The following is a 26799-nucleotide window of genomic DNA, read 5'->3' as shown; positions in this document are numbered from 1 at the left end:
CAAGAAGGAGAATACAGAAAATACAGTAAATATCTGGGAAACTAGAGACACTCATGACATATAGACCTTCTAGTACAAACAAAACTAGATATGAGAGACAGAGCAAAGCTGGGAGATTGGGCTCTAAATACCAAGCAGACAGAAGAACAGCTTCAAACAGCTGTAACATCTTAGGTGTGAGAAGGGAAAGACTGGTTATCTGCAGTGGGCCGTTGGTAAAGACTCTGAGTCATAGAAAAAGATGGATGGACAAATAGGGAAGTAACAAAGGAAAATCCCCAACATCACATCCATCTCACATACCTTATGAGTCAGGAAGTGATAGATGTAGTATGATTAGTTAACCCCTGCAGAAACATATAGGGATATTTCCAGTGGTGGAAAAAGTACCCAATTGTCAAACTTGAGTAAAAGTAAAGATACATTAATAGAAAATAACTCAAGTAAGTCACCCAGTAAAATACTACTTGAGTAAAAGTCTAAAAGTATTTGGTTTCAAATATACTTGTGTCAGGGAAAAAGTATGGCATGAAAAGTACATAATTGTCTTTAGAAATGTAGTGAAGTAAAAGTAAAAGTTGTCAAAAATATAAATAGTAAAGTAAAGTACAGATACCCAAAAAAACTACTTAAGTAGTACTTTCAAGTATTTTACACTACTGGATATTCGCTAATCAAATCAGAAGGAATATATGCTATAGTCTATAAAAGTTGACCACACACACAAGCACATATCCTATGGTCATAGTACAATCAAAGAGACTGACCTTGACCCCAGAGAGCATGACCGTGACCAGGTAGTAGTCGGGCAGGAGCAGGGCACGGACCACACTACCGTCGCGCACGTGCTCAATGACGGCTGAGGAGGAGAGACGAGGGTCAGAAATAAAGTATTCATACATTCAATTTAAACTTTTAATACGATGAAACCATCCGTTTACACAAGGGGAAACATTTTACTATGACCTCATCATTCAGTTTTATAGGTTCTACCATCTTTAGAGTCAAGCAGACTCAGTTCTACACAGAGCCAGTGCTACAGTAGATTCATAGAATCAGGACACTAATAGGATCTCTATGGATTCAGTTCTATACTGTATGATGCCTTAAAAGTCAGTGGTCAAATGTATCCATCAACAGGATGAGCTTCACCTCATTCCTCTACTCTATGGAGGTGTTAACAGTAGATGAGCTTCACCTCATTCCTCTACTCTATGGAGGGTGTTAACAATACATGTTGATTACATCCTGCTCTGGTGGGTTACAGAATGTCTTCTGTCACTCTTCTTCTGTTGTCGCCCTGACCTCCAAAAATCACTTTTGGTGTGAAAGCCAGCTAAATTTGATCAGTAAATCGTGTTTTGGGTGTTTGGGGGCTGAACGAACGCAGTCTGATGAGGTGATCCGCCATAATCCAGACCAGGGAAATTAGTATTCTGATTCCGGTCCCCCAGAACACAATGGAGGGAACATTAAAAGCATTTTGGCTGGATTGCTACTGCCCATTTAAAAACAGCAGGGGCGGTCTCGCTGAATGGTAAAAAACCTTCCGCACCATTTCTCCACTCAATTAAAGGGAGTGGCTGTTAGCTGCGGTGGCGCGGACAGAATGGAGAAAAACGCATTAGAGGGGGTGAAAGTCACATAATGAGCCCACGAGGTGCCATCTAGGGAGCCATTACAGGTCAGATATAGATATGGAGGCATCGGAGGGGGTAAACTCGAGCCAAAACGGTGGATTATGCAGCTGTGTGTTGTGTGCACACAGGGGCTTCTAAAAAGGAATGATGAGGTGTATGAGTGTGTGTTAGCCATACCATTGACAGGTTTCTGGTGCATGGAGTCAACGAAGTTGCGGGGGTTCTCGATTATGTACTTGAGGTCGCGTACGGTGTTGGTGCCGCCGCCCTCCGTCCACATGCCCTTCTTGGAGGCCTTGGCCTGGTCCTCCAGGTCACACAGTCTAGCCTGGTCTGGACTACACACACCAAGACAAGAAGTGGTTAGTATATAACACACAGGCTGACGTTTCAAACTATAGTAAAGTAGGTGGAACAGATCTTAGAGACAATTGAAATTGTTATTTTTACTGACACAGCGCCCAGTCCCAGCACAGTGCCTTGTTAGGGCATCAGTAGGTGACACCTCTACTGATGCAAGCTAACCTCCCGTTACTGGTCCACTTCTCTATATCATCAGTTTGGCCTTAGGGGGTAACTGCCAGCCTCTCAGGGTGTGTTAGTCCTGGAACTGCATGGCCACTAGATAGCAGTTCTAGCTGCACTGGCAGTTCTACTACCGCCCCTCAGGCTAAACTGATGAGACTGGCTAGGTGGACATACAACACAGTTCTGCTATGTTGTGCTTTTTAAATCCTTTCAGATAAATTAGGGTCAAAAAGAGCAATGGTTCTGCTTTCATGAGCCACACCAATTCAATAAAAACAGTGTTTCTAGAGCCACAAAATTAGCATTTAGCTGTGACACGAGGGGCAGTGGCCACGTAATACTTGGGGGATAGGCAATGGTTGATCAACCAAAAACATAAGGGAGATTCAAGGGGAAACTTTTTAGGCACCACAACTTCCTCCATTTGCCTAAACACCAACATGAGTTTCAGACACCTGGTAGATGGCCAAGTACACAACTCCCAGTTTCACTTCCATCTGCATGAGCTTTCAGGTTCAGCCTGTTGATAGTCAGACTGGGCCTCTAACAAAGATCAGAGGGCTCTTTGAAAAAAACATGGCACTCAACAACTCCCTCAAGCAGGCAAGGCGGGTGATATGTCTCAATTAATTCCACGCTGGTTCAAAACAAAAATGGCGACCGTTATCTTGAAAGACCATCAGCTTTTTCCGCATTTTTTCCCCCTTTTCTTAATTGTTTTCCGTCGTCGTGTGAAGACTTTTAACAAGTTTTTTATGGAGTGGAGAAGTGAGGCTTGCCCATGGCTGATATGAGAAATGGAGAGTGAGATAGTGGGACTGGGTTCTTTGTTGAAATGTGCACTGTGTAAATTGAGCCTTTTTACATTGATGCTGTCTGAAAGGGAGAGTGGGTGCTAGGTTTAGAAAGAAAGCGGCACAAAGTGGTACTCAATTAAAACACATCTCTCACACAAAGAGAGAGTCTGAGTGTTCTGAAACAGCTCCTAATTGGAGCATTGGACTGGCGCCCAACACCACCAGTACGTCTCCCCCCATTCCTTCGACTGTTCTAGACACAAATCCCAACTGAAATAAAACTGTTTCTTGCTTACCGAAGCAAGAATAGAGAACATTAACTTTCTGGGCCAGACTAAAAAGCCTACAGAAAGTCAATTGCACTTAAGCTACTTAGGACTAACAGCACAAACCACAGATTGAGGCTGTGCCAATTCCCTATGGTGTAGTGCACTTATTTTGACCAGGGCCCATATGGTTCTGGATAAAAGTAGTGCACTATGTAGGGAATGGGGTGCCATTTGGGATGCATCTTGAGGCAAGCCCAGATACTGAACGGACACAGCGAGATACTGCGAGAATGCGACTAGGCTGACGATCAGAGATTAATGAAGACACAGGAGGTGGCCTACCTGGTACTGTGTGATGAGAGCATGTAAAATCAAGTGTATCTGGCACCGAAAATCTGACAAATACAGCAGACCGAAAAAGAAGCACTGGACATTGAAGAACGTGGTTCAGAAGAGGCACCCCTCAGCAGTTTAGTCACTCCACTGGGGATCGCAGTTTAAAGGATCAATAGTTGTGAAGCAGTGGTACCAATGCTAATTTGGATTCCCTCACCGCCGGTCGGTGTGGTTACATAAACCACAACGCCCCCCTTCCCCCTTTCAGTAGTTTAACACAACAGCCACAGCCAGAGAGACAACCTACTTTCTCATTGGCCAGGAGGAGCCTGCCAAAATCCTCAGGCAGTGGTGGTGGCCCCATGGTCGGGTTCCCTTGGAAGACACAGAAAGTGTTTGAAGAGGAGATCTGTGTAGTGGAATTGTGTGTGAGTGTGCCCCAGCAGCTTGCCGAAGCAGCGAGGAGAGGATGGTTGGCATGCGGCCCGGGCCTTCTGTTAATTGGCGCCTGGCATAGTTTGGGCGCCACGGACAGCCAGGTTCGGAACATGTGCTCGCCCGCTCCTTTTCAAATCATCATCATCGCCCTCCGATTGGGGTGATCGTCAAGAGCAATCGCCAGGCTAATGAATAAGGGTCTGCTCGTCTCCCAGCCCTCCCACCATAATAGCCACCCCATTTGGGCCAAACGACAGCCTGCGTAGAGGCGTTTACATTAAAGCCTGTTCCAAGCCATTGCGTGGAATGCTTGAAATGAGTCATTAGGTCCAAAATATGCGGGCAGACTATTTATTCATTCATCTGGTACACACAGTGAAAACACAGGTTTCACAGCACTGAACTCCTGTAGTGCCCAGTCAAGCCCACTAGGGGGCGATCAATCACTCAGAGGTGAAAGGGTGTTTTGGGACAGTTATTAGACCGGTGAGCTTTATGTTATGTATGACAGAGGCTTTTGAGACTGCCGATCAGTGGGAAAGCCTCAATGTTACGGCAGGGCAACACTGCCACCACCTGGACTCACACCTTAACTGAAACCCTCAAGTGGGGGGGGGGATTCTATGTGCAGTGGCATTGTGTCATCAATAATACATGCAGCCCATTGTGACAACAGGTAGCGCAGTGATAGTCACACTATTTTCTAATCTCTGTCATAGTGCAAGTGTTGTATTGTGACATCACAATTGTGGCATCACGGCAAGTAGAGTGTGCTGATGTCACAATAGGGAAAGAATCAAAGATGTCAGACAGATGACTGATGTTTAGTCCATCATCATACGCATGTAACAACGGCAAACTCTACTGTGACAAATTGACTGTGTTGCGTTTCCCTGGTTACCACCACTTCAAAACTCCATGGGGCTGATTAAAGCCTTTGTAAGTCAATCAACACCCTGTTAAAAGACTGATGCACCCTGTTGCTTGTGATACCACAGCACTGCTGAGTCTTACTTGTTGCCCCGGATTCCTTCCCTGCGGACGGTGGCGAGGCCCTCGTTCACCAGAGATTCAGCAATGTTCTCACCGGTGGTGTCTAGAGAGAGACAGAGGATTTAACACTAAATAAATAGAGAGTTTTAGTAAAGGACAAAGTGGGTTGTATGAGGGTTCACGCATGAAAAAGAGTCCATTCACTCAATCAACACAAATGCAGTCAATTCAAGGAGGGAATTGAAATCCTATCCCTGAATGGAAAAATATCCCTGTGGGATATAGACAAATAGTGCACCAGTGATGTAGTGAGGTTTGTCCCCGACTAGTAGTAACTCTGGCCTCTATTTGTGGCTAGGCCTGTGAAAATGTCTGCTGGTCTTCTCACCTCTGCCCAGGTACACCATGCCGTATTCTCTGCCCAGAGGAGTCTTGACCTCCACTGTGAAGCATACCTCCTTCCCAATCAGCATCTTGCGCAGGAACTCTCTGGCCTGGAAGGCATAGGGCTGCAAGGGAAAGAAGACCGATAGCCATGATCAACGGGTCAATGTTATACCACTAGGGGCACCAAATAATCAAATCACCCACAATTCATTTACAGACCAAGACCAGAGAGATAGGAATCATCTTTGCCATTATTGCATCTGTGACCGCAAGGGTAGCGCAATCTCCATTTTGATGTAGTCAATTTCACTTTTACACAATTGGCTGATCCCTCCTGATGACCCAGTTGGACATGACTCCAACATAGTCACCAGGAGGGGTCAGCCAATGAAGTTGGATGTACCACCCAGTTGACTACATTAAAATGGTGGAAGGCCTCAAATGTCACTTCCCATGCTAACACAGCCTTTAGTCCACAAGCAGCCTCTATCATGCTCTATGACCCTGACCAAAAACAACCATTTCTTATTTTCCCTTATAAAAGGAAGGCAGATGGGACACAGAGTGCATTCGGAAAGTATTCAGACACCTTGACTTTTTCCACATTGTTATATTACTGCCTTATTCTAAAATATATTAAATTGTTTCCCCCCCCTCAATCTACACACAATACCCCGTAATGACAAAGCAAAACTATTATTTATTTATTTATTAAAAATAAACGGAATTATGACATTTACATAAGTATTCAGACCCTTTACTCAGTACTTTGTTGAAGCACCTTTGGTAGCGATTACAGCATTGATTGATGACTCTACGCCTGTATTTTGGGGTTTCTCCCATTTTTGACTCAGGTCCTTTCAAGGTCTGCCAAGATGGGGAGTGTTGCTGCACAGGACACGCCTGTCATTTGTGGGAGTTTTCTCCCATTTTTGTCTGAGGCAGTGTCCATGTTTTTCAAGGTCTGCCAGGTTGATCCTTACTGGGGAGTGCTGCTGAAAACTGCTCATTTGGCCGGACAGACAGCGCTAGTAAAAATATTGCTGGTTCCAAACTTCTTCCATTTAAGAATAATGGAGTCCACTGTGTTCTTGGTCCCCTTCAATGTTGCAGACATTTTTTGGAACCCTTCCTCAGATCTGTGCCTCAACACAATCCAGTCTCGGAGGTCTACGGACAATTCCTTCGACCTCATTGATTGGTTGTTGCTCTTACATGCACTGTCAACTGTGGGACCTTATATAGACAGGTGTATGTATGCCTTTCCAAATCATGTCCAATTCATTTAATTTACCACAGGTGGACTCCAACCAAGTTGTAGAAACATCAAGGAGGATCAATTTAAACAGGATGCACCGGAGCTTAATTTCGAGACTCAGAGGAAAGGGTCTGAACTCTTACGTAATAAGGCATTTCAGTTTGATACGGTTTTTTATTTGTAATTATGGGGTATTGTGTGTAGATTGATGAGGATTTATTTTTATTTAATCCATTTTAGAACAAAATGTAACAAAATGTGGAAAAGGGGAGGGGGTCTGAATACTTTCTGAATGCACTGCATATGCTTTACTAGATAACAAGTATCATAGATCAGCGATTACATAACTGTCACTGCAGGGGGAAACTGATCGAAGGACACCCAACACGTTTTCTTAGACAACACTCCACCCTAATTATGCTGCTCCCGAAAGTGAAAGAATCGTCTCCATGCAGCCACCTGAAATTCATTTTTCCCTTATGAATCTCAATACGTCTACCCCCTCACTCTTCTTCATGAATGGACCAGCCCACTGTCAGTGATTGGTTGAAGTGCTTCAACTCACCTCGTCAGGGGTGTCCTTTTGGTCGGGCTGGCTCTGGGGGGCGCGGCGAGCTAGCGCTCCGGTACGGATGTTGCTCAGGTTGATCTGACGCTCCGGGGGCGGGCCTCCCCGTGGCTGGCCCCTCACGATTATTGCACATCCTGACAAGACCTGGAAGAGAGGAACATCACAGTAAATATTAGTATTGGGCTATTAGGGAAAAGACCAGGGTTATTTGCATTGTAGCAGTGGTAGGTAAGACACGCACAACAATTATTAGAATGTAGATAAGCTAATCGAAGACTGTTAATGGGCTGATATGGAAGTAGAGGTTTTGGTAGTGCTTATAATTTTCACAAATTCTCTCAGAACTCAACAGTATTCCATGGAGGTGGAGGAAAAACACTTGTGGTGAAAGAGAATGACTGTATATAGTCTAGTTGTAGCAGTTGTAATAGTGATAATAGTAATAGCAGTAGTAATAGCAGTAGTGGGAATAGTAGTAGTAATAGCAGTAGTAATAGTGGCAATAGTAGTAGCAGTAGTGATAAGTGGTAATAGTAAGAGTAGCAATAGTGATAATAGTAGTAGTAATAGTAATAGCAGTAGTGGTAATAGAAAAATTAGTGGCAATAGCAGTAGTAATAGCAATAGTAGTGGTAATAGTAATAATAGCAGTAGTGGTAAAGTAATAGTGGTAATGGTAATAACGTCAGCAGTGAGTGGTAATAACGGCAGCGATAGTAGTGAGTGGTGGTAACGGCAGCGATAGTAGTGAGTAGGGCCGATTTCAAGTTTTCATAACAATCGGAAATCGGTATTTTTGGACGGTATTTTTTTTTACCTTGTCAGCTCGGGGGATCCAATCTTGCAACCTTACAGTTAACTAGTCCAATGCTCTAACCACCTGCCTCACGAGGAGCCTGCCTGTTACGCGAATGCAGTAAGAAGCCAAGGTAAGTTGCTAGCTAGTATTAAACTTAATCAATCATAATCACTAGTTATAACTACTCATGGTTGATGATATTACTAGTTTATCGATGCAGTGCACATTCGCGAAAAAGGACTGTCGTTGCTCCAACGTGTAACTAACCATAAACACCAATGCCTTTCTTAAAATCAATACACAGTTTATATTTTTAAACCTGTATATTTAGCTAAAAGAAATCCAGGTTAGTAGGCAATATTAACCAGGTGAAATTCTGTCAGTTCTCTTGCGTTCATTGCACGCAGTCAGGGTATATGCAAGAGTTTGGGCCGCCTGGCTCGTTGCGAACTAGACTTTAAAACATTTAATAATTAAGACAAATATATAATATTGATAGAGCAGTCTGACAGCAATGGTAGGCACCAGCAGGCTCATAAGCATTCATTCAAACAGCACTTTACGTTTTGCCAGCAGCGCTGCTGTTTATGACTTCCAGCCTATCAACTCCTGAGATTAGGCTGGTGTAACGATGTGATGTGAAATGGCTAGCTAGTTAGCCGGTGATAGCGTTTCAAACGTCACTCGCTCTGAGACTTGGAGTAATTGTTCCCCTTGCTCTACATGGGGAGGCAGGGTAGCCTAGTGGTTAGAGCGTTGGACTAGTAACCGGAAGGTTGCAAGTTCAAACCCTCGAGCTGACAAGGTACAAAGCTGTCGTTCAGCCCCTGAACAGGCAGTTAACCCACTGTTCCTAGGCCGTCATTGAAAATAAGAATTTGTTCTTAACTGACTTTCCTAGTTAAATAAAGTTAAAATAAATAAAAATGGATAACGCTGCTTCGAGGGAGGCTGTTGTCGTTGTGTTCCTGGTTCGAGCGAGGAGAGGTACGGAAGCTATACTGTTACACTGGCAATATATGTTCTCGTGTTCTGAGCAAGGAACTTAAACGTTAGCTTTCTTACATGGCACATATTGGACTTTTACTTTCTTCTCCAACACTTTGATATTGCATTATTTATTATTATTTCAAGGGCTGTGTTCCCGATCCACACAGTGGCTTTGGCTTGCCTCATGTCCTTTCCTCCCAGACACACATTTGAAAGGGTTGGATAAGTGGAAATAGGCTAATATCTCTGTTCTGCTCAGGTTTGTGGTCTTGAAGGAAAGGAGTGAAGAACAGGAGACAAAGGTTACACCAAGACTAGTGGGATTGACTCTATAAGCCATATGTGACAAAGAGCCAAGTCTTCAGGGAAGATCCCTCAACACCCAGAATTCTATTCTCTATGCTCTTCAATCTGACCCAGCCAGATGATGCACAACAAATCATCTCCTCTAAAAATAACTATTTTGGGAGTTATTTTAATTGAAACCTTTAAGAATAAATTCTTATTTACAATGACGGCCTACCCCGGCCAAACCCGGATGACGCTGGGCCAATTGTGCGCCGCCCTATGTGACTCCTGATCACGGCCAGATGTGATACAGCCTGGATTTGAACCAGGGAGTGTTGTGACACCTCTTCCAATAAGATGCAGTGCCTTAGACCGCTGCGCCACTCGGGAGCCCCATATTTGACCTCTCCTAGAACACTTGGAAAAAAACAAGTGACCCTCCCTTATACCCAAAATAATAATTAAAACAAAGTGGATAGCAGAGAACGTGTCTTTCATTTACCCTCATTTCTTGGACAGATATGCAGTTTTAGAAACTGTTCTTTGTCCTTGAAGTATTACATGGCAATGCAGGAATTTTAATAGTGCAGGCCAGAAGGTTGTGTGTTCGCAGACCACTGTGGACAAGAGCGAAGGAAGAAAGATCTCCTCACAAGTAAAAGCATTGCTTGACTATCATCGTATTTGCAGGCCAGAGAAAAAAATGCCTTAAACATTTAATGGAATTCTACATATTTGCTTAAATTTTTTTGAATACAATACAAATTACCAAAATGACAGACGAAGGACAGAGTGATAGGCCGATGTGTTAATTTGATCAATGTTATTATATTTCTCCAATGCCAAATCCATGTGTCTTGTTCGCAAGTAAACTGTCCCTGTTTGCAAATAATTAAATCTGAGACGTCAGTAGGAATCTGAGCAAGGTCACAAGTGTTTCCCTGAAAGCTGTCCGGGTTTAAACATCTTCTATTGTACAGAAAGTGAATCGCTTAATCAATTGATAGTGACAGAATTTGATTTCTTCCCAAACAAAGACAATTTTTCTTCTTCTCGGCTATACGTTGTAGCTCCGTCTCGAAATGTCAAAGCAACAAAACAATGATATCCCCATATGCATCACCATCTTTCCTGGGTGTTTTACAGCTCATTTCTAGCATAAAGCATTGTGGATCAAAGTGTTGTTATTCATCAGTTTATATCACCGAATCAGTTTTATTTTCTTCAAAATGAAGCTAACAAGGGGTAGGCCTGTACTTTTTCCACATTGTCTTTAATTAAGGGTAGGCCTATGGCATACCCTCTCATACCCACTCAATTTTAGATTTTAACTTAACAGCCCTTCACTGACATGGAGGTAGGTTATTTAAAGGGTGCATGGGGGGTGGAGCAATTGCCTAATTTCATCTGTCAAACCACTTCATTCTTAAATAGGAAGAAATAGGCTACAATACAAAGCCCTCGTTGTTAGTAAAGTCTAATTAAAATGAAGACGGTTAAAATGAATTATGCCTAGTTGAATTTGCCCACTTTCAGCACCATGAGCTGTCCATTTCCGCGGCTGCAACTTCAAGTTTTTAGCACCACAACAAAAGTTACTTGAATCGGTCTTATTGTGAGGTCAATAACGGACAAATACATAAATGGCCAGAAACAGATTGTTTTTTAACTAAATCAATTATAGTAGTGGCAAGCTGTCAAAGTTGACCTCCGGTCCTCATCTTCACACTCAAACTGAGCAGAACATAATCTATAGGCTAGTCTGCACACAAGATGGTGCATTTTGGAGAAAATCAGAGAGGGGTGACATCAATATATAGCCTAATAAGCAACTAATACTACAACACCGAGAACTATTGATATTTCATCAATTACATGACCCTCCCCTAGACTACACTTTTGTAAAATAAATATATATATATATATTACTAAACCCTCCACTTGACTGAAATTGAAAAAGCATGACCCTCCCCCATTTACCTCCAGGTAACCAACCATCCTGTAAATGTCAATCTATCCCTTACAGTAACTGTCTCATACCACACACTTCCCTTATTGCCAAGGTGACCACTCGCTTGTTTACCCTCTCCAGAGGAAACATACGTCTATGGGGGACATGTAGGCAGTGGCAGGCAGTCTATAATTACTGTATACTCAAAAAAACAGGCCTTTCAGTCAGTAACTACAGTGGGTGGGAGAAGAATCCTACAGCTCTGAATTGTCTGAGTGTTGTATGATAGCTTGTAGCCATATCTGCTGTAGCTAGCCTATACATATCACACTAGATTAGATCAACTGTGGCCTGAATCTGATCACTGAAAATGCTTTTCAGGAAATGACAGACACACAGAACATGTATCACCTCGAATACACACTGGAAACGGTATAGACTGGCCCACCGAGAGAGGAAGTAAAGTGAGTAATTGCCAAAAATCGGGAATGTGATTAAATGCAGGGCCCAAAGTAACCCCAAATGATTTAGCAAGCCGAATACTAGCCTCTAGAAATCGCTTAGATGTAGAATGAGACTGTGCATGCTAAATCATTTGGGGTTACTTTGGACCACTGTAGCTATAGATACTACAACTGCTGCTGCTTGCTTCCACTACCGAGGGAGTTTAAGGGGGGCGAGGAATACGTGTCAGTTTCTCGTGGTCTCTTCTGAGCAGCAGGACATGCTGACCAAACTACACTGAAGGCAAAATGTTTCACCCGTTTGATATTTTTGCCACACTTTTTGGAAATAGGTAACTTATCTAATTCGTCTCAAACTAAAATATTATTTTGATAGTAGTGTCAATTGTTCGAGTTGACGGACATACTCTAACGTGATAGCTAGCTAACCATTTGGATGTTGTGTGTGTAAATTGTAAATCAAATAATGCCAGCTAGCTAACCATTTGAATGTTGTGTGTGTAAATTGTAATCAAATAATGCCAGCTAGCTCCGTTCCAGAATCATAAATCAGAGTTTAGCCACGATACAGCTGCACGCGCTCACCAGGACACGAACTTTGAACACTCCCAGCTAGCTAAACTAGTGCAGGTTTATCTGGCTACAGTAACCTAGCTACATGAACCTCATAGCCGAGGTCAACCAAGCAATTTTGCTAGGACGGGAGTCATGATTTAACATCTGCCAACAATTAATGTGCAAAAAAAGTTGTCTTGTTGCAACTTAAACTGGCTCCAGATAGTTCAAACACTCGCAAAAGAGGTTTCTAACGTCAAGGTATTTTCCTAAACATCTCATTCAAGCACTTCTGTAGGACAACCAACTACCTCTTGCTTGTTTGTCTCAAAAATAGTATCATTGCGCAAAGCAATGTTTACTACAGTACCGTTAGTTAGCACCTTTTACACAAACCCTGTCAACTCCTAATCCTAAACTGCAACATTGAGTCAATGTGTGGTGCTAGTTAGCTAACGGTGTTAGCTAGTCAACAGTGTCATTGAACACGACATTGAATAGTACTTTTCTAACAAGTAAAATCCCACGACAATGAGAAGTTGAATCCCCCACAAGTTGGCTATCGTAGCTAGCTCGTTAATCGAAAGCTAACAAGCTGTTAGCATCATCCCTAGTCCCACACTCTTCATCCATATGTTCCTACCATCTTGACTATTCCTCTCTGGAGCGCCGCAACCGGAGCAGGATTCGCCTGTGCCGAAACTGATGATGCCATGTCCACAAAGTTAGATACGCCGTTTAGGGGGAAACAGGTAAGGAGCCGGGAATCCAAAGTGACTGTTCTATTGAAACCCAAGAGGAAAAGGCTGGATAACTGTGAAAACACGCTATACCGGAAACACACGGTACCATGCATACACGTCAAAGAGTTACTTTTCCGGGTACAGGATTAGAAATGAATGGGGCAGATGGGGCTATTCCTTGGACGCGTAATCAGAGTGAAATAAGATCTTCCGGTGCATGTGGAGGTTATACACGTCAGCATAGTATTACCCTGGTACGGTTCATAACGTTATCGTGGATGCCCCGAGCTCGAGACATGCAAAAATAGTACAATGTTATGTGGTCTATTCACCCAATGCAAATCAATTTATTTATTTAAATTGTATATAGACTTATTTTTCTATTGTATTATTGACTGTATGTTTGTTTTACTCCATGTGTAACTCTGTGTTGTTATACGTGTCGAACTACTTTGCTTTATCTTGACCAGGTCGCAGTTGTAAATGAGAACTTGTTCTCAATTTGCCTACCTGGTTAAATAAAGGTGAAATAAAATAAATACAAATGTGACCTTGTATAAACCAAAGCTGCTCAACAAATCTGATTTTGTTAATCTACAGAGAGAGGCTATGCGTCTTTGTTCTATTTCAACGGGGGGAATTATTTACTGTAAGGCAAAAATGCCTGTACCTAAATCTATCTTGGCATACTTCCCATCCCATGTAATCGTAGACCAAACATACAACATATTTGCCCGCAAAGCAATTCTTTTTTTATCATGTATTTTTTAACATGTTTTTTTTGTGGGGGGGAGAAACGAACTGAATATACTTTAAAATTACTAAAACCAAATTGAAACTGTAGAAATTATAATGGACCTATATTCACACCATTTCTTGAATGTCCAGCCATAGCTGCTGACATTTTTTTACTTTCCTTCCGCTATGTGTCCAGCTCACTAATAATCACTGTGCACAGTCAATGGATCTACATACATACAGTTTTTTCACTGTCCAGCTCGCTAATAATCACCAAACAGTCAGGGCGCATCGAAAATTCCCAAAACGGTGGATAGAGGACTATTTTTTTGCTAATTTTGACGCAAGGAAATATAGCAAATGTTCAGTGCTGCCCTCCGGACCTAGTTGAAGACTGAATGCAGCCCCCGGGGCAACAGGAGTTTGACACCCCTGTCGTATCCTGGGGACACCAGGTGAGCTGAATCTCTGGCCAATCAATCAATTAACAAGTTTAAATTACTGGTCTCAAAGAATTTCATATTTTTCTGTACATAAATCCAAGACACTCCATTTAGTATGATATGTTATGTTTCGTATGGTATGTATTCATTTGTGGATCTCTTAAAACTTATATGTTATGAATTCCAATGTGTTGTGGCTGACGTTAGCTAGGTGGCTAACGCTAACTTTAGCTAACACTAGGGGTTAAGGTTAGGAGTTAGGTTAAACGGGAAGGTTTAGGTAAAAGTATTAGGAGAAGGGTTAGTTAACAAACTAAGGAGTTACAAAGTAGCAACAAAAATAGTAAGTAGTTGCAAAGATGCTAAATAACTAAAACGCTAAAGTTGTCTGTGATGAGATAAACACACAGCCTTTGGGTTACTAGATGTTCACATTATACACCCAACCAACCACCCTCCTTTTATTCTTGTCTTAAGTGTCCTTCTATCCTATATAACCATACCAAACATGACATATACTAATTTGAGGGTCCCGGATTTATGTTTACTATGTTACGTCTATGAGACCAGCCTGACCCAACACACCTCCAGGCTGTGTAGGGGCTATTTCACCAAGAAGGAAAGGGATGGAGTGCTGCATCAGATGACCTGGCCTCCACAATCCCCCGACCTCGACCAAATTGAGATGGTTTGGGATGAGTCGGACCGCAGAGTGAAGGAAAAGCAGCCAACAAGTGCTCAGCATATGTGGGAACTCCTTCAAGACTATTGGAAAAGTATTCCAGGTGACATGGGTAGAGAAAATGCCAAGAGTGTGCAAAGCTGTCATCAAGGCAAAGGTAGCTAGCTATTTGAAGAATCTCAAATGCATTTTGATTTGTTTAAAACTTTTTTTGTTACTATATGATTACTATATGATTCCATATGTGCTATTTCATAGTGATGTCTTCACTATTATTCTACAATGTATAAAATAGTAAAACATAAAGAAAAACCCTTAAATGAGTAGGTGTTCTAAAACTTTTGACTGGTAGTGTGTAATGTCCAATGAAATGCTTACTTGCAGGTTCCTTCTGGACAATGCAACAATAATATAATAAACTCAGTAGAATAGAATAGACATGTTAGCAGAAGTATAATGCACAATATATATTCCAATATTCACATGTGTTTTGGGGGAAGCAGGGATTTGGGGTTTATTATGTTTAAATAATAAGTATTGTGATGTGTGGAATGAAATCAGGTCAGAAAAAATGTTTGACCATTTTAAATAATGTTTATACAAACCATGAAATTATTTATATCTATAGCTAGGTTTCCATCAGTGAAGACTCAGAGGAGGAAGGGGAGGACTATCCTCCTCAGTGAATTTCATAAAAATAATAGTTGTAAAACATTTAAAATGTTATGCTTTTTAGATAAAACTATAATAAATATATTCAAATCAACAAATAATTGATTAAAACACACTGTTTTGCAATGAAGGTCTATAGTAGCCTCAACAGCACTCTGTAGGGTAGCACCATGGTGTAGCCAGAGGACAGCTAGCTTCCTTCCTCCTCTGGGTACATTTAATTCAATACAAAACCTAGGAGGCTCATGGTTCTCAACCCCTTCCATAGACTTACACAGTAATTATGACAACTTCCAGAGGTCGTCCTCCAACCTATCAGAGCTTCTGCAGCATGAACTAACATTTTGTCCACAAAATCAAAGGATCAGATAATGAATTTAGTACTGAACGCATATACTGCAGCTAGCTAGCACTGCAGTGCATAACATGTGGTGGGCAGTTGACTCAAAGAGAGAGACAGACAATAGTTGAACAGTTTTGAATAAATTCATTTCTTCCAAAATGAAGGAGAAGCGAGATAGATGTCGTAATTTTCTACCAGGTATGGAGGTACGACCCAGATGCAGACCACGTCGAATAAACAATCGTTTAATATTCCAACAGGGGCAGGCAAGGCAGGTAGGGGTCAGTAAACCAGAGGTGGGGCAACGATACCGTGCAGCAGGAAGGGTCAGGGTAAGGCAGAGGTCTGTAATCCAGAGGGGGGCAAAGGTACAGGTCGGCAGGCGGGCTCGAAGGACAGGCAAGGGTAAAAACCTGTCGGGCGAGAAGAGAGAAACTGGAAAAAGCAGGAGCTGAGACAAACACTGGTTGACTTGAAGAAACAAGACCAACTGGCAACAGACAAACAGAGAACACAGGTATAAATACACAGGGGATAATGGGAAGATGGGCGACACCTGGAGGGGGGTGGGGACGATCACAAAGACAGGTGAAACAGATCAGGGTGTGACAGTACCCCCCCCTTCTAGGGGTGCCAACTGGAGTCCTACCTGGGTGCATATCGGGTTGACCAGGGTGTCGATGAAAATCTGCGATGAGGCCTGTGTCCTGGATGTCCCTGGTGGGGACCCAGCACATCTCCTCCGGGCCATAACACTCCCAGTCAACCAAGTACTGGAACGCCCTGCCCCGAGGTCGAAACTTCAGGAGACGCCTCACCATGTAAGCTGGTTGGCCGTCGATGAGACGGGGAAGAGGGATGGGCCTGGAAACGGGAGACAAAGGGCTATGAGACATGGATTTGACTTTGGACACATGAAAGGTGGGATGTATACGAAGGGTACAGAGCAACAGAAGACGAACAGCAGAGGGGCTAATGATCTTGGAGATGGCGAACAGGCCGATCAACCGGGGGGGGTTAGATCCCGGGTGGTTAGCCATACCTTCTGCCCGAGAAGATACCGGGGAGCCAGGGTCTGATTGCTTTGGGGTGGTAGCAGTGGGGTTATAGCAGCAAGACAGGGCATCCGGCTTGACGTTCTTGGATCCCAGCCAGTAGGAGAGGGAAAAGTTGAACCGGGTAAACAGCAAGGCCCATCTCGCCTGCCAGGAGTTGAGGTGCTTGGTGGTGCAGAGATAATCCAGGTTTTTGTGGTTTGTCCACACAATGAACGGATGTTCCGCACCTTCGAGCCAGTGCCTCCAATGCCATCTTCACCGCGAGAAGCTCCCGATTCCCCACATTGTTATTCCTCTCCGTGGCGATGAAGCTTAAGGTCCAGGACAGAACGTTGGGACAGGACAGCCCCCAATCCGACATCCGAAGTATCGGCCTCCACCACGAACTGACGATAAGGGTCCCAATGAACCAGGATCGGAGCCAGGGTGAAGCAATGTTTAAGGTCCCGGAACGACCGGTCTGCGGCCGTGGACCAAGTGAACAGAACCTTGGTAGAGGTGAGGGCAGACGGGGGAGACCAGGGTGCTGTAAACCCGGATAAAGCAGCGATAAAAGTTGGTGAACCCCAGGAAGCGTTGCAGCTGCACCCTGGACGTAGGCTGAGGCCAATCCACCACCACTTTCACCTTCTCAGGATCCCTCTTGACCCTCCCAGCAGAAATGACGTAGCCAAGAAAGGGAATAGTGGAGTGATAGAACTCACATTTTTCCGCCTTAACGAACAACTGGTTCTCCAGAAGGCGCTGGTGAACCTGACGGACATGGAGCACGTCTTCTTGGGGGGAGCGGGAGAAGGCAAGGATGTCATCAATGTAGATGAAGACATGTCACGGAGAATGTCAGTCACCAGAGTCTGGAACATGGCAGGGGCGTTGGTGAGACCAAAGGGCATGACTAGATATCCATAGTGGCCGCGTTGAAGGCGGTCTTCCACTTGTCCCCCTCTCATATCCGCATCAGGTGGTAGGCATTATGTAGATCCAGCTTGGAGAACACAGTGGCCACCTGGAGCGGCTCAAAGGCCTAGGAAATGAGTGGTAGCGGATAACGGTTCTTAACAGTGGTGTCATTGAGTCCCCTGCACGGGCGCAGGGTCTTGTCCTTCTTCTCCACGAAGGAGAATCCTTCACCAGCGGGAGAGGAAGAGGGATGGATAAATCCAGTAGCTAGGGAGTCGCCAATGTGGTCCTCCATAGCCTTGGTTTCAGGTCCCGACAGTGAGAACAGACACCCCCGGGGCGGTGTGGTGCCAGGGAGAAGGTCAATCCCACAATCATAGGGGTGGTGCGGCAGAAGGGAAGTGGCCCGGGACTTGCTGAACACCTGGAGGTCCTGGTACTCCGCGGGAATGGCAGAGAGGTCTGGAACCACCTCCGAGGACCCAGGAAGACGTCCCAGGGCAGGTTGCGCCGACTTCAGACAATGGGCGTGGCAGAACGGACTCCAGCCCATGATGGCACCCGTAGACCAGCTGATGAGTGTTGTGTCACTGGAGCCAGGAGAATCTCAAAACCACAGGGATCGGGGGACTTGATGAGCAAGAACTGAATGGTCATGCTGTGATTCCCTGACACCCGTAGGTTGATGGGTGTGGTGTTATGGGTGACCCGACCTATAGAGCACCCGTCCAACGCTCTAACATCCACGGGAATGGAGAGGGGCTGAGTGGGGATGTTAAAGCTCGGAAGCCAGTGTGGCATCCAATAAGCTCTCATTGGCCCCAGAGTCAATGAGGACCCGGAGAGATTTGGACTGGTTTCCCCACAACAGAATAACATGAAAACTGATGCGAGTAAGGGAAGCAGAAAAGTTCCCCAGATGGCCCACCAGAGTACTTGCTCCTACTGGTGAGCCTGGTCATTTACCAGGCACGAGGACACAAAATTACCAAAAGTTCCACAATACAGACAGCTCCTTGTGCTGATCCGGTGTTGCCGTTCCGCTGGCGACAGCCCAGCCTTGCCTAGGTTGCATGGGCTCGGGAAACAGTGCCTCGGCCCTCCTCGGTGACTCTCGAGGAAGGTCGGGAAATCTCGGCCACGGGACCATCGGGGACTTCCTGGATGACTCGGAGGCAAGGTGGAATCCCTGGACGTGCGAGTGAAATCGAATTTCCTCTCCATCCGTCGTTCCTGCAATCGCCCATCGATACAGATGGTCAAAGCAATGAGGGAGTCAAAATCTGTGGGTAACTCCCGAGCTGCAAGCTCGTCTTTAACCTCCTCTGAGACACTGTGCAGGAACATGTCAAACAGTGCGTCCGGGTTCCACTCACTCACTGCTGCCAACGTACGGAAATCCACCGCATAGTCAGCCACAGTGCGGGCATCCTGCCGGAGCTGGATTAGCTTCTGCCAGCTTCTCTCCCGGAGAACGGGGCATCAAAGACCTTCCTCACTTCTCCCACGAACCCCTCCAGGCTCACCCATGTGGCCGGCTGCTCATCAGTTTGATGAGGTAGGCTATTTTGGAGCAATCCGAGGGGAAGAAGAAGGACTGAAGCTTGAAAATGATGGCACACTAACCTAAAAATGCACAACAGTTGCTCAGCTCTCCATTAAAGCATTCCATAGGAGGTAACCGGGGCTCCGGAAGGAGCAGGTATAAATACCTGAGTTCTCTGCCAGTTCGTCTTGTTTGTTTAAGTCAACCAGCGTTTTGTGTCTCAGCTCCTGCTGTTTCCAGTCTCTCTTTTCTCGCCCTCCTGGTTTTGCCCCTTGCCTGTCCTGACTCCGAGCCCACCTGCCTGAACACTCTGCCTGAGCCTGCCTGCCGCCTGGTACCGTTGCCCCACCTCTGGTTTAATGACCCCTACCTGCCTTGATCTGTCTATTGCCTGACCCTGTTGGAATAGTAAACAATTGTTTATTTCGATGTGGTCTGCATCTGGGTCTTACCTCCATACCTGATAGTACGAACTGGACCTGACTGACCCACAGACCCGGACCAGCTGCGCAATGCCATCTCCTCCCAAGGAGCCTCCATTCATAGGCACCAGGGATTGCTTTCTGGGCTGATGGACAGGTGAAACACAGACAGGTGAAACAGATCAGGGTGTGACATTTCTCCCATTTTCAGTTTTATTTACTTAGCTAGCAAATTCACATAGAGGGTTGCTGCGTTAGCTAGCTGGCTATGACTATCCAAAACAACACTGGAACTCTTCCAAGTCATGGTAAGCTTTTGGTTTTAACCATTTTCACCCGCCGGTGTAAGTGCTAAACTGCTTACTGACTGTACACTAACTTTACTGCATGATTGTAGCGGCTTTACTAATGCGTTATTTCTAATAGTTATGTTGACTATGACGTTACTTTAGCTAATTTGCTGACAATGATGTAGGCTGTGTGTAGCGGTTATGATATGGTTTGGCTTGGAAAGTTTTTTTTTGCCTGGTCACATACAGCTGATGTGTTGTGCATTGAAGTCCACAAGCCAAGGGAAAAGGTGAGAAGGAATACAATGTGTTTGCTATGAAAGTGAACTGTGTTTACAAGGAATCAGGGGTGTATTGATTCTGTTGAAAATATTTTCTTAAATGGAAGCAAACGGAATGGGGATAAACATAATTAAATTTGTCCAATAGAAACTCTTGTTTGCAACTGTTGGACTAATGATTACACCCTAAATCAGCTAGATGCATTGCAAGTGTGTATGGCAGTATTGAATGTGTCACTGTCTGTCCATGTGTCACCTCAAATATTTCTCTTGACCTGTTTGCACCTACGTTCTAAACTTTCATTCGTAGGCCAGGTTGTAGCAACCTCATGACACATAAAGGGAAAATTCAAGTATCATGTAGTAGCCTAGACCTATCACTGTTACATTGAACTGGGTGAATGGAATATGAATGACAGTCATCCAACATGCTGTAATAGAAATAAGTCCAAGCCCATGAAAAAAAAACGGCACCTAGCGCCACTGGTTTACATACATGTGACAGATTTTCACATGAATTTAAAAAGAATCTGCACAAACAAAATCTGCACATTTTCCCACCATTGGTGTGTTTTCACCAAATTAACTTGTTGCAGATAAAAATCAGTGTGTGATGATGTAGTGCAAACAAAATGTACTTAAATGTCACTGACATTAAATAGCAAATGAGCTTACTCTGGTCTTGGCACATGTTGTCTAGCCAACAGCTTGCAGATACAGTGTGGGTAGACTGTGCGGGTAGGTTATAGTCTACAATAGCTAGGTTTTATTCCAATTGACGACAAATTTTCAGGGAAGTGATGGAGTCCAGGTGAGTCTGATGACGCGCATGTGCGTGTAATGATGGTGACAGGTGTGCGGCATTAAAACCTGTTAGGGAAGTGCTTCCCCTGTGGGAATCGAATTTGCAGAAATTTCAAGTGCACCACGCATAGTTTATGATAAAAATCAAAATTTCATAAAAATTGACATCCAATATACCAAATTAAAGCTACACTCGTTGTGAATCTATCCACCAAGTCAGATTTGTAAAATGCTTTTCGGGGAAAGCATGAGACGCTATTATCTGTACCATGCAGCCTCACATACTGCAACGTCACAAAACGACAGATTTTTCGTTAGCGCTCGCAAACGAAAAGGCTGAAATAAAATATAAAACATTCCTTACCTTTGACAAGCTTCATTCTTGGCACTCCTAGATGTCCCATAAACATCATTTAGGGTCTTTTTTCGATTAAATCGGTCCATATATAGCCTAGATATCGAGCTAGGAATACCTTGGAATTAGAGGAAAAAATTAGCATTTCCTAACGTAACGTCATTTTTTAAAATGCCAAAAGTCGACGATAAACTTTCACAAAACACTTCGAAATACTTTTGTAATGCAACTTTAGGTATTAGTACACGTTAATAAGCGATAAAATACCTCATGAGGCGGTGTGAAATCGTTAGCTTGTCCGTGGAGAAAAAGATGTTTGGAAATGGTCGTCCCAAAATCTGGGCGGTGCCAGTAGGAAAGTAGTTCCCTTGTTTGGGTTAGACCAAGAATCAATTGCGAAACTAATGACGTAACTCTAGACAGCATGGGGAAGCTGTAGCCAATGAGAACTCGGCTCTATTTAATTCCATTCGCTGTTAACAATTGTCTGTAGTCGCGGAAGGATATATGTTTCCATTTTCAGCGAACAGATTTTCATGCACTTTTCGATGGAACGCTAGTTCTGTAAATGCCACAGGCGTGATTTAAACAGTTTTGGAAAGGTCTGAGTGTTTTCTATCCATACACACTAATCACATGCATATGCTATATTCCTGGCATGAATAGCAGGGCGCTGAAATGTTGCGCGATTTTTACAAAAAAGCTGCGAAAAGTAGCGACTTCCTTAACAAGCAGCCTGGTGACCTAGAGGCCGGAGAGGGAGCACAGGTGACAGTACTGAATAAAACTCTACTGATGGTTTTATCATGACAAAAATCAGGTTAAATAGCAAATGTGCCCACTCTGGTCTTGGCACGTATGCTCTAGCTCAGTATCCCAGGGGTACGCGCAATGCCGTCGGGATATGCCAAATCAAAATGTGATTCACATTTCAAACAGTCAACTTAGTAAGGCCCGCGTCCATTGAGACACATTCCAGCTCTACTGGTAGTACTGCTACAACCAGCAGTACTACACCTACACCGTCGATGACACAAGTCTCACATTCAATGCTAGCATCAGTAATTTTGCATTTGTTTGTTAGCCAAGCTAGCATGAGTAACGGATGTGAAACGGCTAGCTTAGTTAGCGGTGCGCACTAAATAGCGTTTCAATCAGTGACGTCACTTGCTCTGAGACCTTGAAGTAGTAGTTCCCCTTGCTCTGCAAGGGCCGTGGCTTTTGTGGAGCGATGGGTAACGATGCTTCGTAGGTGACTGTTGTTGATGTGTGCAGAGGGTCCCTGGTTCGCGCCCGGGTATGGGCGAGGGGACGGTCTAAAGTTATACTGTTACACATGGACACTGACAGTTGTGAATCTGATGCAGCCGAAGAGCTACTGCCCCCTTACCCGGGAAAGCACCGAACAATAGACAGGGACGTTGGACATTCGAAGAGACTCAATTATAATGAGAACTACATTGATTTGGGGTTCACTTATATAGGGTGGTAGTGCCTTTCCTCAGCTACAGTGTGTTATATGTGCAAAAGTACTATCTCACAACTCAATGAAACCTTCACTCTTGCGCAGACATTTAGAAACCAACATGCCAATTTGAAAAATTAACCACAGGAGTTTTTTGAGCGAGATTAAGACGACTTTCGAATAGTAAGACATGTATAAAACCAACAGATACCATTAATAAGAAGGGTCTAGAATCGTCTTATATGGTGAGCTACCGAGTGGCTAGGACAGGCCAGCCCCATACTATTGTGGAGGACTTAATTCTTCCTGCTGCTGCGGATATGGCTGGGACAATGCTGGGGGAAAATGTCAAAATAACTATATAGACAATGTGACAGTGACATGGCGGGAGATATTTTGAAACAATTACTGCTTCGCATACAAGACAGGGAATTCTATACGTTACATCTGGATGAGTCAACAGACGTGGAGGGCCTGGCACAGCTCCTGGTATATGTCCTTTACGTTTATGGGGGGGTCAATTGAGGAAGACATCCTCTTCTGCAAACCACTGGAAACCAGGACAACAGGATAGGACATTTTTAAAGTATTGGACAGCTTTGTGACATCAAATGGACTTTGGTGGTCAAGATGTGTTGGTATCTGTACTGGTGGCGCAAAAGCCATGACAGGGAGACAGTGGAGTGGTAACGCGCATGCAAGCAGTTGCTCCCGACGCCACTTGGGTACACTGCAGCATCCACCGAGAGGCTCTTGCTGCCAAGGGAATGCCTGACAGCTTGACATAAGTGTTGGACACTGCAGTGAAAACAGTTAACTTTGTTAAAGCAAGGCCCCTGAAATCTTGTGTATTTTCTGCACTATGCAATGATTTGGGCAGCGACCATGTAACGCTTTTACAAAATACAGAAGTGCGCTGGTTATCAAGGGGGAAAGTATTGACACGTTTTTTTTTAATTGTGAGACGAGCTTAAAGTTTTCTATACTGACCATAATTTTCACTTGTCTGACCGCTTGCATGATGACGGGACGCATGCACGATCTGAATCTAGGATTACAGGGACTCTCCGCAACTATATTCAATGTGTGGGACAACATTGAGGCTATGATTAAGACGTTGAAGCTCTTCTCTGTCTGCATTAACCAAGGACAACACACAGGTCTTTCCATCATTGTATGATTTTTTTGTGCGCAAATTAACTCAAGCTTACGGACAATGTCAAATGTGATAAAGTGAAGCACCTGAGTTGGGTGCGTAATTATGCAGGTACTTTCCTGAAACGGATGACACAAACAACTGGGTTCGTTATCCCTTTCATGCCCTGCCTCCAGTTCACTTAACGATATCTGAACAAGAGAGACTCATTAAAATTGCAACAAACGGTTCTGTGAAAATGTAATTTAATCAGAGGCCACTGGCAGATTTCTGGATTGGGCGGTCAGAGTATCCTGCCTTGGCAAATCAAGCTGTTAAGACACTGATGCCCTTTGCAACCACCTTACCTATGTGTGAGTGGATTCCCGGCCCTCACTAGCATGAAAACTAAATACAGACACAGATTGTGTGTGGAAAATTATTTAAGACGGAGACTCTCTACAATACAACTCAACATTGCAGAGTCCTTTCAAGCACTCCCTTCTCATTAACCTGTGGTGAGTTATTGTCAGATGTGTGCGTACTGGTAGCGAAGTCAGGTGCAGGAGAGCAGAGATTTGTGAACACGCGCACACTTTATTAAGGCAAAAGTGCAAAGGGCGCAAAACAGTCACAAGAATTATGTTTAACAATAAACATCTTCGTGAAAAATAATACGGGAAAAACAAGCCAGTCTTGCGTGTCAAGAATACACACGTAACACAAACAATCTTACACAAAGACATGATGGGGAACAGAGGAATAAATCCATGTAGATTGATTGGGGAATGAAAACCAGGTGTGCAGGGAACAAGACAAAACAAATGGATACATGAAAAATGGAGCGGCGATGGCTAGAAAGCCGGTGACGCCGCCCGAACAATTTTCGGTGAACAAATAAGGTTTTATATGTAAGATGGTTAAATAAAGAGCAAAATTATTGAATATTATTATATTATTATTTGTGCCCTGATCCTATATGAACTCTTTGTCACTTCCTACGAGCCGGGTTGTGACAAAAACTCACACTCATTCTTATGTTTAATAAATGCATCATATAGTGTGTGTGTTGCAGGCTTACAATGATGGCAAAAAACAACATTTGAGAGTGCGCTGACCCTGGTGCTAGAGGGGGTACGCAGCTGGAGGTTGAATGTTTGAAGGGGTATGGGGCTATAAAACGTTTGGGAATGATTGCTCTAGCAGATACAGTGTGGGTATAGCCTACTACATGATGAGATTATTATGGATAAGAGCAATAATCTTTTTTGTTGTCAAATTGCCGTCAAGCACAGGGCCGGATGTACCGCATTTGGAGCCCTGGGACACCGAATTCTTCCAGTTTTTTCCTTAACAAAGAAACTTGAAACAAGGGAGACTCAAACCCATGGTTAGTGTACCCTGTGGATTCCTAATTAACCAACTGAGTAGTACAATACCAATATTGTATACATGACAGCTATTGACCACAAGGTTTATTTTACGCTGTATGATAAACTTAAATGTTGTATAGACCTCCTTTATCTACGTTTCCGTAAATGCACATTGATGTGTGTAAAACTGATAAGCAAAAACGTGGGATTTTCTCATATATGCGAAAACGTGCCTTTTGAATTTAAACTAACGTTAGTAGCTAGTATCCTGTCAAGGATACATCATGCAATATTGACACACTACCCTTGTGACAGACCAAAAGGATAAGTGAAAATGTTTCAAATATCCCTCTAGTGGCCAAGTTGACCTATTCTAAAGGGGATCTGCACCTGCTGATTTCGCCTAGTTTTTTTGGCCTGCTCCATATGAAATGCTGTCGGCCATGATGGAAGACAAATGTGAGTTGGCTTGGGGGTGTGGTTGATGTGGGTGTTTCTTGGGTGCCACCACCAAGACACCCATCTGTCAGAACCTTGCCCACAGCTGTTTCCTCCCACTCAATCACAACAAACAAACCTCCTGCAGGTTGAGTTCAATAACTACAGGCAGATATATGGTGAGATGCCGGAATAAGCTTTGGATTGATCAGTAGCCTACAGAGGAATATGAGAAGAATGCAATTGCTGAATTTATGTTAAAATATTATTTGTCACATGCTTTGTAAACAACTGTCACGACCGTCGTAAGAAGTAGAGTGTACATTTCTGTTTATTTAGGTAAATGCCGAGTGTGGTTCCCAATCAGAGGCAGCTGTCTATCGTTGTCTCTGATTGGGGATCATACTTAGGTAGCCCTTTTTCCCTCCTTCTGTGTGGGATCTTGTCTTTGTTCATGTGAATGTTGTTTGCACGACGAAGCTGTTCGGTCGTTGTATTGTTTATTGTTTTTGGTGTACATTGAAAATTAAAAGGAAATGTACGCTTACCACGCTGCACCTTGGTCTCCTTCTGACGACATTCATTACAAAAATGTAGTAACAGGTCCATGTAGAATAAACAACCCTTAACATAACAATGTGCACCTTTCATCTTTCATTGTCATTCCCTGCTGATACAGATACTGTGCTTATCGCAATTTTGTCTGGTAGTAAATGGGGCTACCTTGGCAAACATGTCAGAGTGGTCATACCTTCCTGTGTGGTGTCTCATATACAACAGGAGTTCCCTGATCCTGGTGCAGAATACACAGGGTTTCTCGCTCCCCATTTTGACTGATACCATTCAA

The 26799-nt window shown here is 43.8% G+C and overlaps 1 protein-coding gene and 1 long non-coding RNA gene across 2 annotated transcripts in view; one reads left to right on the top strand and one right to left on the bottom strand.

Annotated features, from left to right (window-relative positions):
* snd1 (staphylococcal nuclease and tudor domain containing 1) overlaps positions 1–13155 on the bottom strand; it is a 368696-nt gene extending 355541 nt beyond the window's left edge. The window contains exons 1-6 of the mRNA XM_065021501.1: positions 12908–13155; positions 7212–7361; positions 5390–5510; positions 5023–5104; positions 1818–1978; positions 768–859 (exon numbers count right to left, since the gene is read on the bottom strand). Coding sequence (XP_064877573.1) covers positions 768–859; positions 1818–1978; positions 5023–5104; positions 5390–5510; positions 7212–7361; positions 12908–13120 — 819 coding nt within the window. The 5' untranslated portion in view covers positions 13121–13155. The remainder of the gene's footprint in view (positions 1–767; positions 860–1817; positions 1979–5022; positions 5105–5389; positions 5511–7211; positions 7362–12907) is intronic.
* A 59-nt stretch (positions 13156–13214) lies between these two features.
* On the top strand, positions 13215–26507 carry LOC135572879 (uncharacterized). The gene is made up of 2 exons (XR_010464519.1): positions 13215–14200; positions 14780–26507. It is a non-coding gene; the product is annotated as an uncharacterized LOC135572879 (long non-coding RNA).
* Positions 26508–26799: the final 292 nt, after the last annotated feature.

Source organism: Oncorhynchus nerka, linkage group LG8, assembly GCF_034236695.1.
Source record: "Oncorhynchus nerka isolate Pitt River linkage group LG8, Oner_Uvic_2.0, whole genome shotgun sequence".
Lineage (NCBI taxonomy): Eukaryota > Metazoa > Chordata > Actinopteri > Salmoniformes > Salmonidae > Oncorhynchus > Oncorhynchus nerka.
The sequence above is the reverse complement of the archived record's forward strand: the minus strand, read 5'-3'. Positions and strand labels throughout refer to the sequence as shown.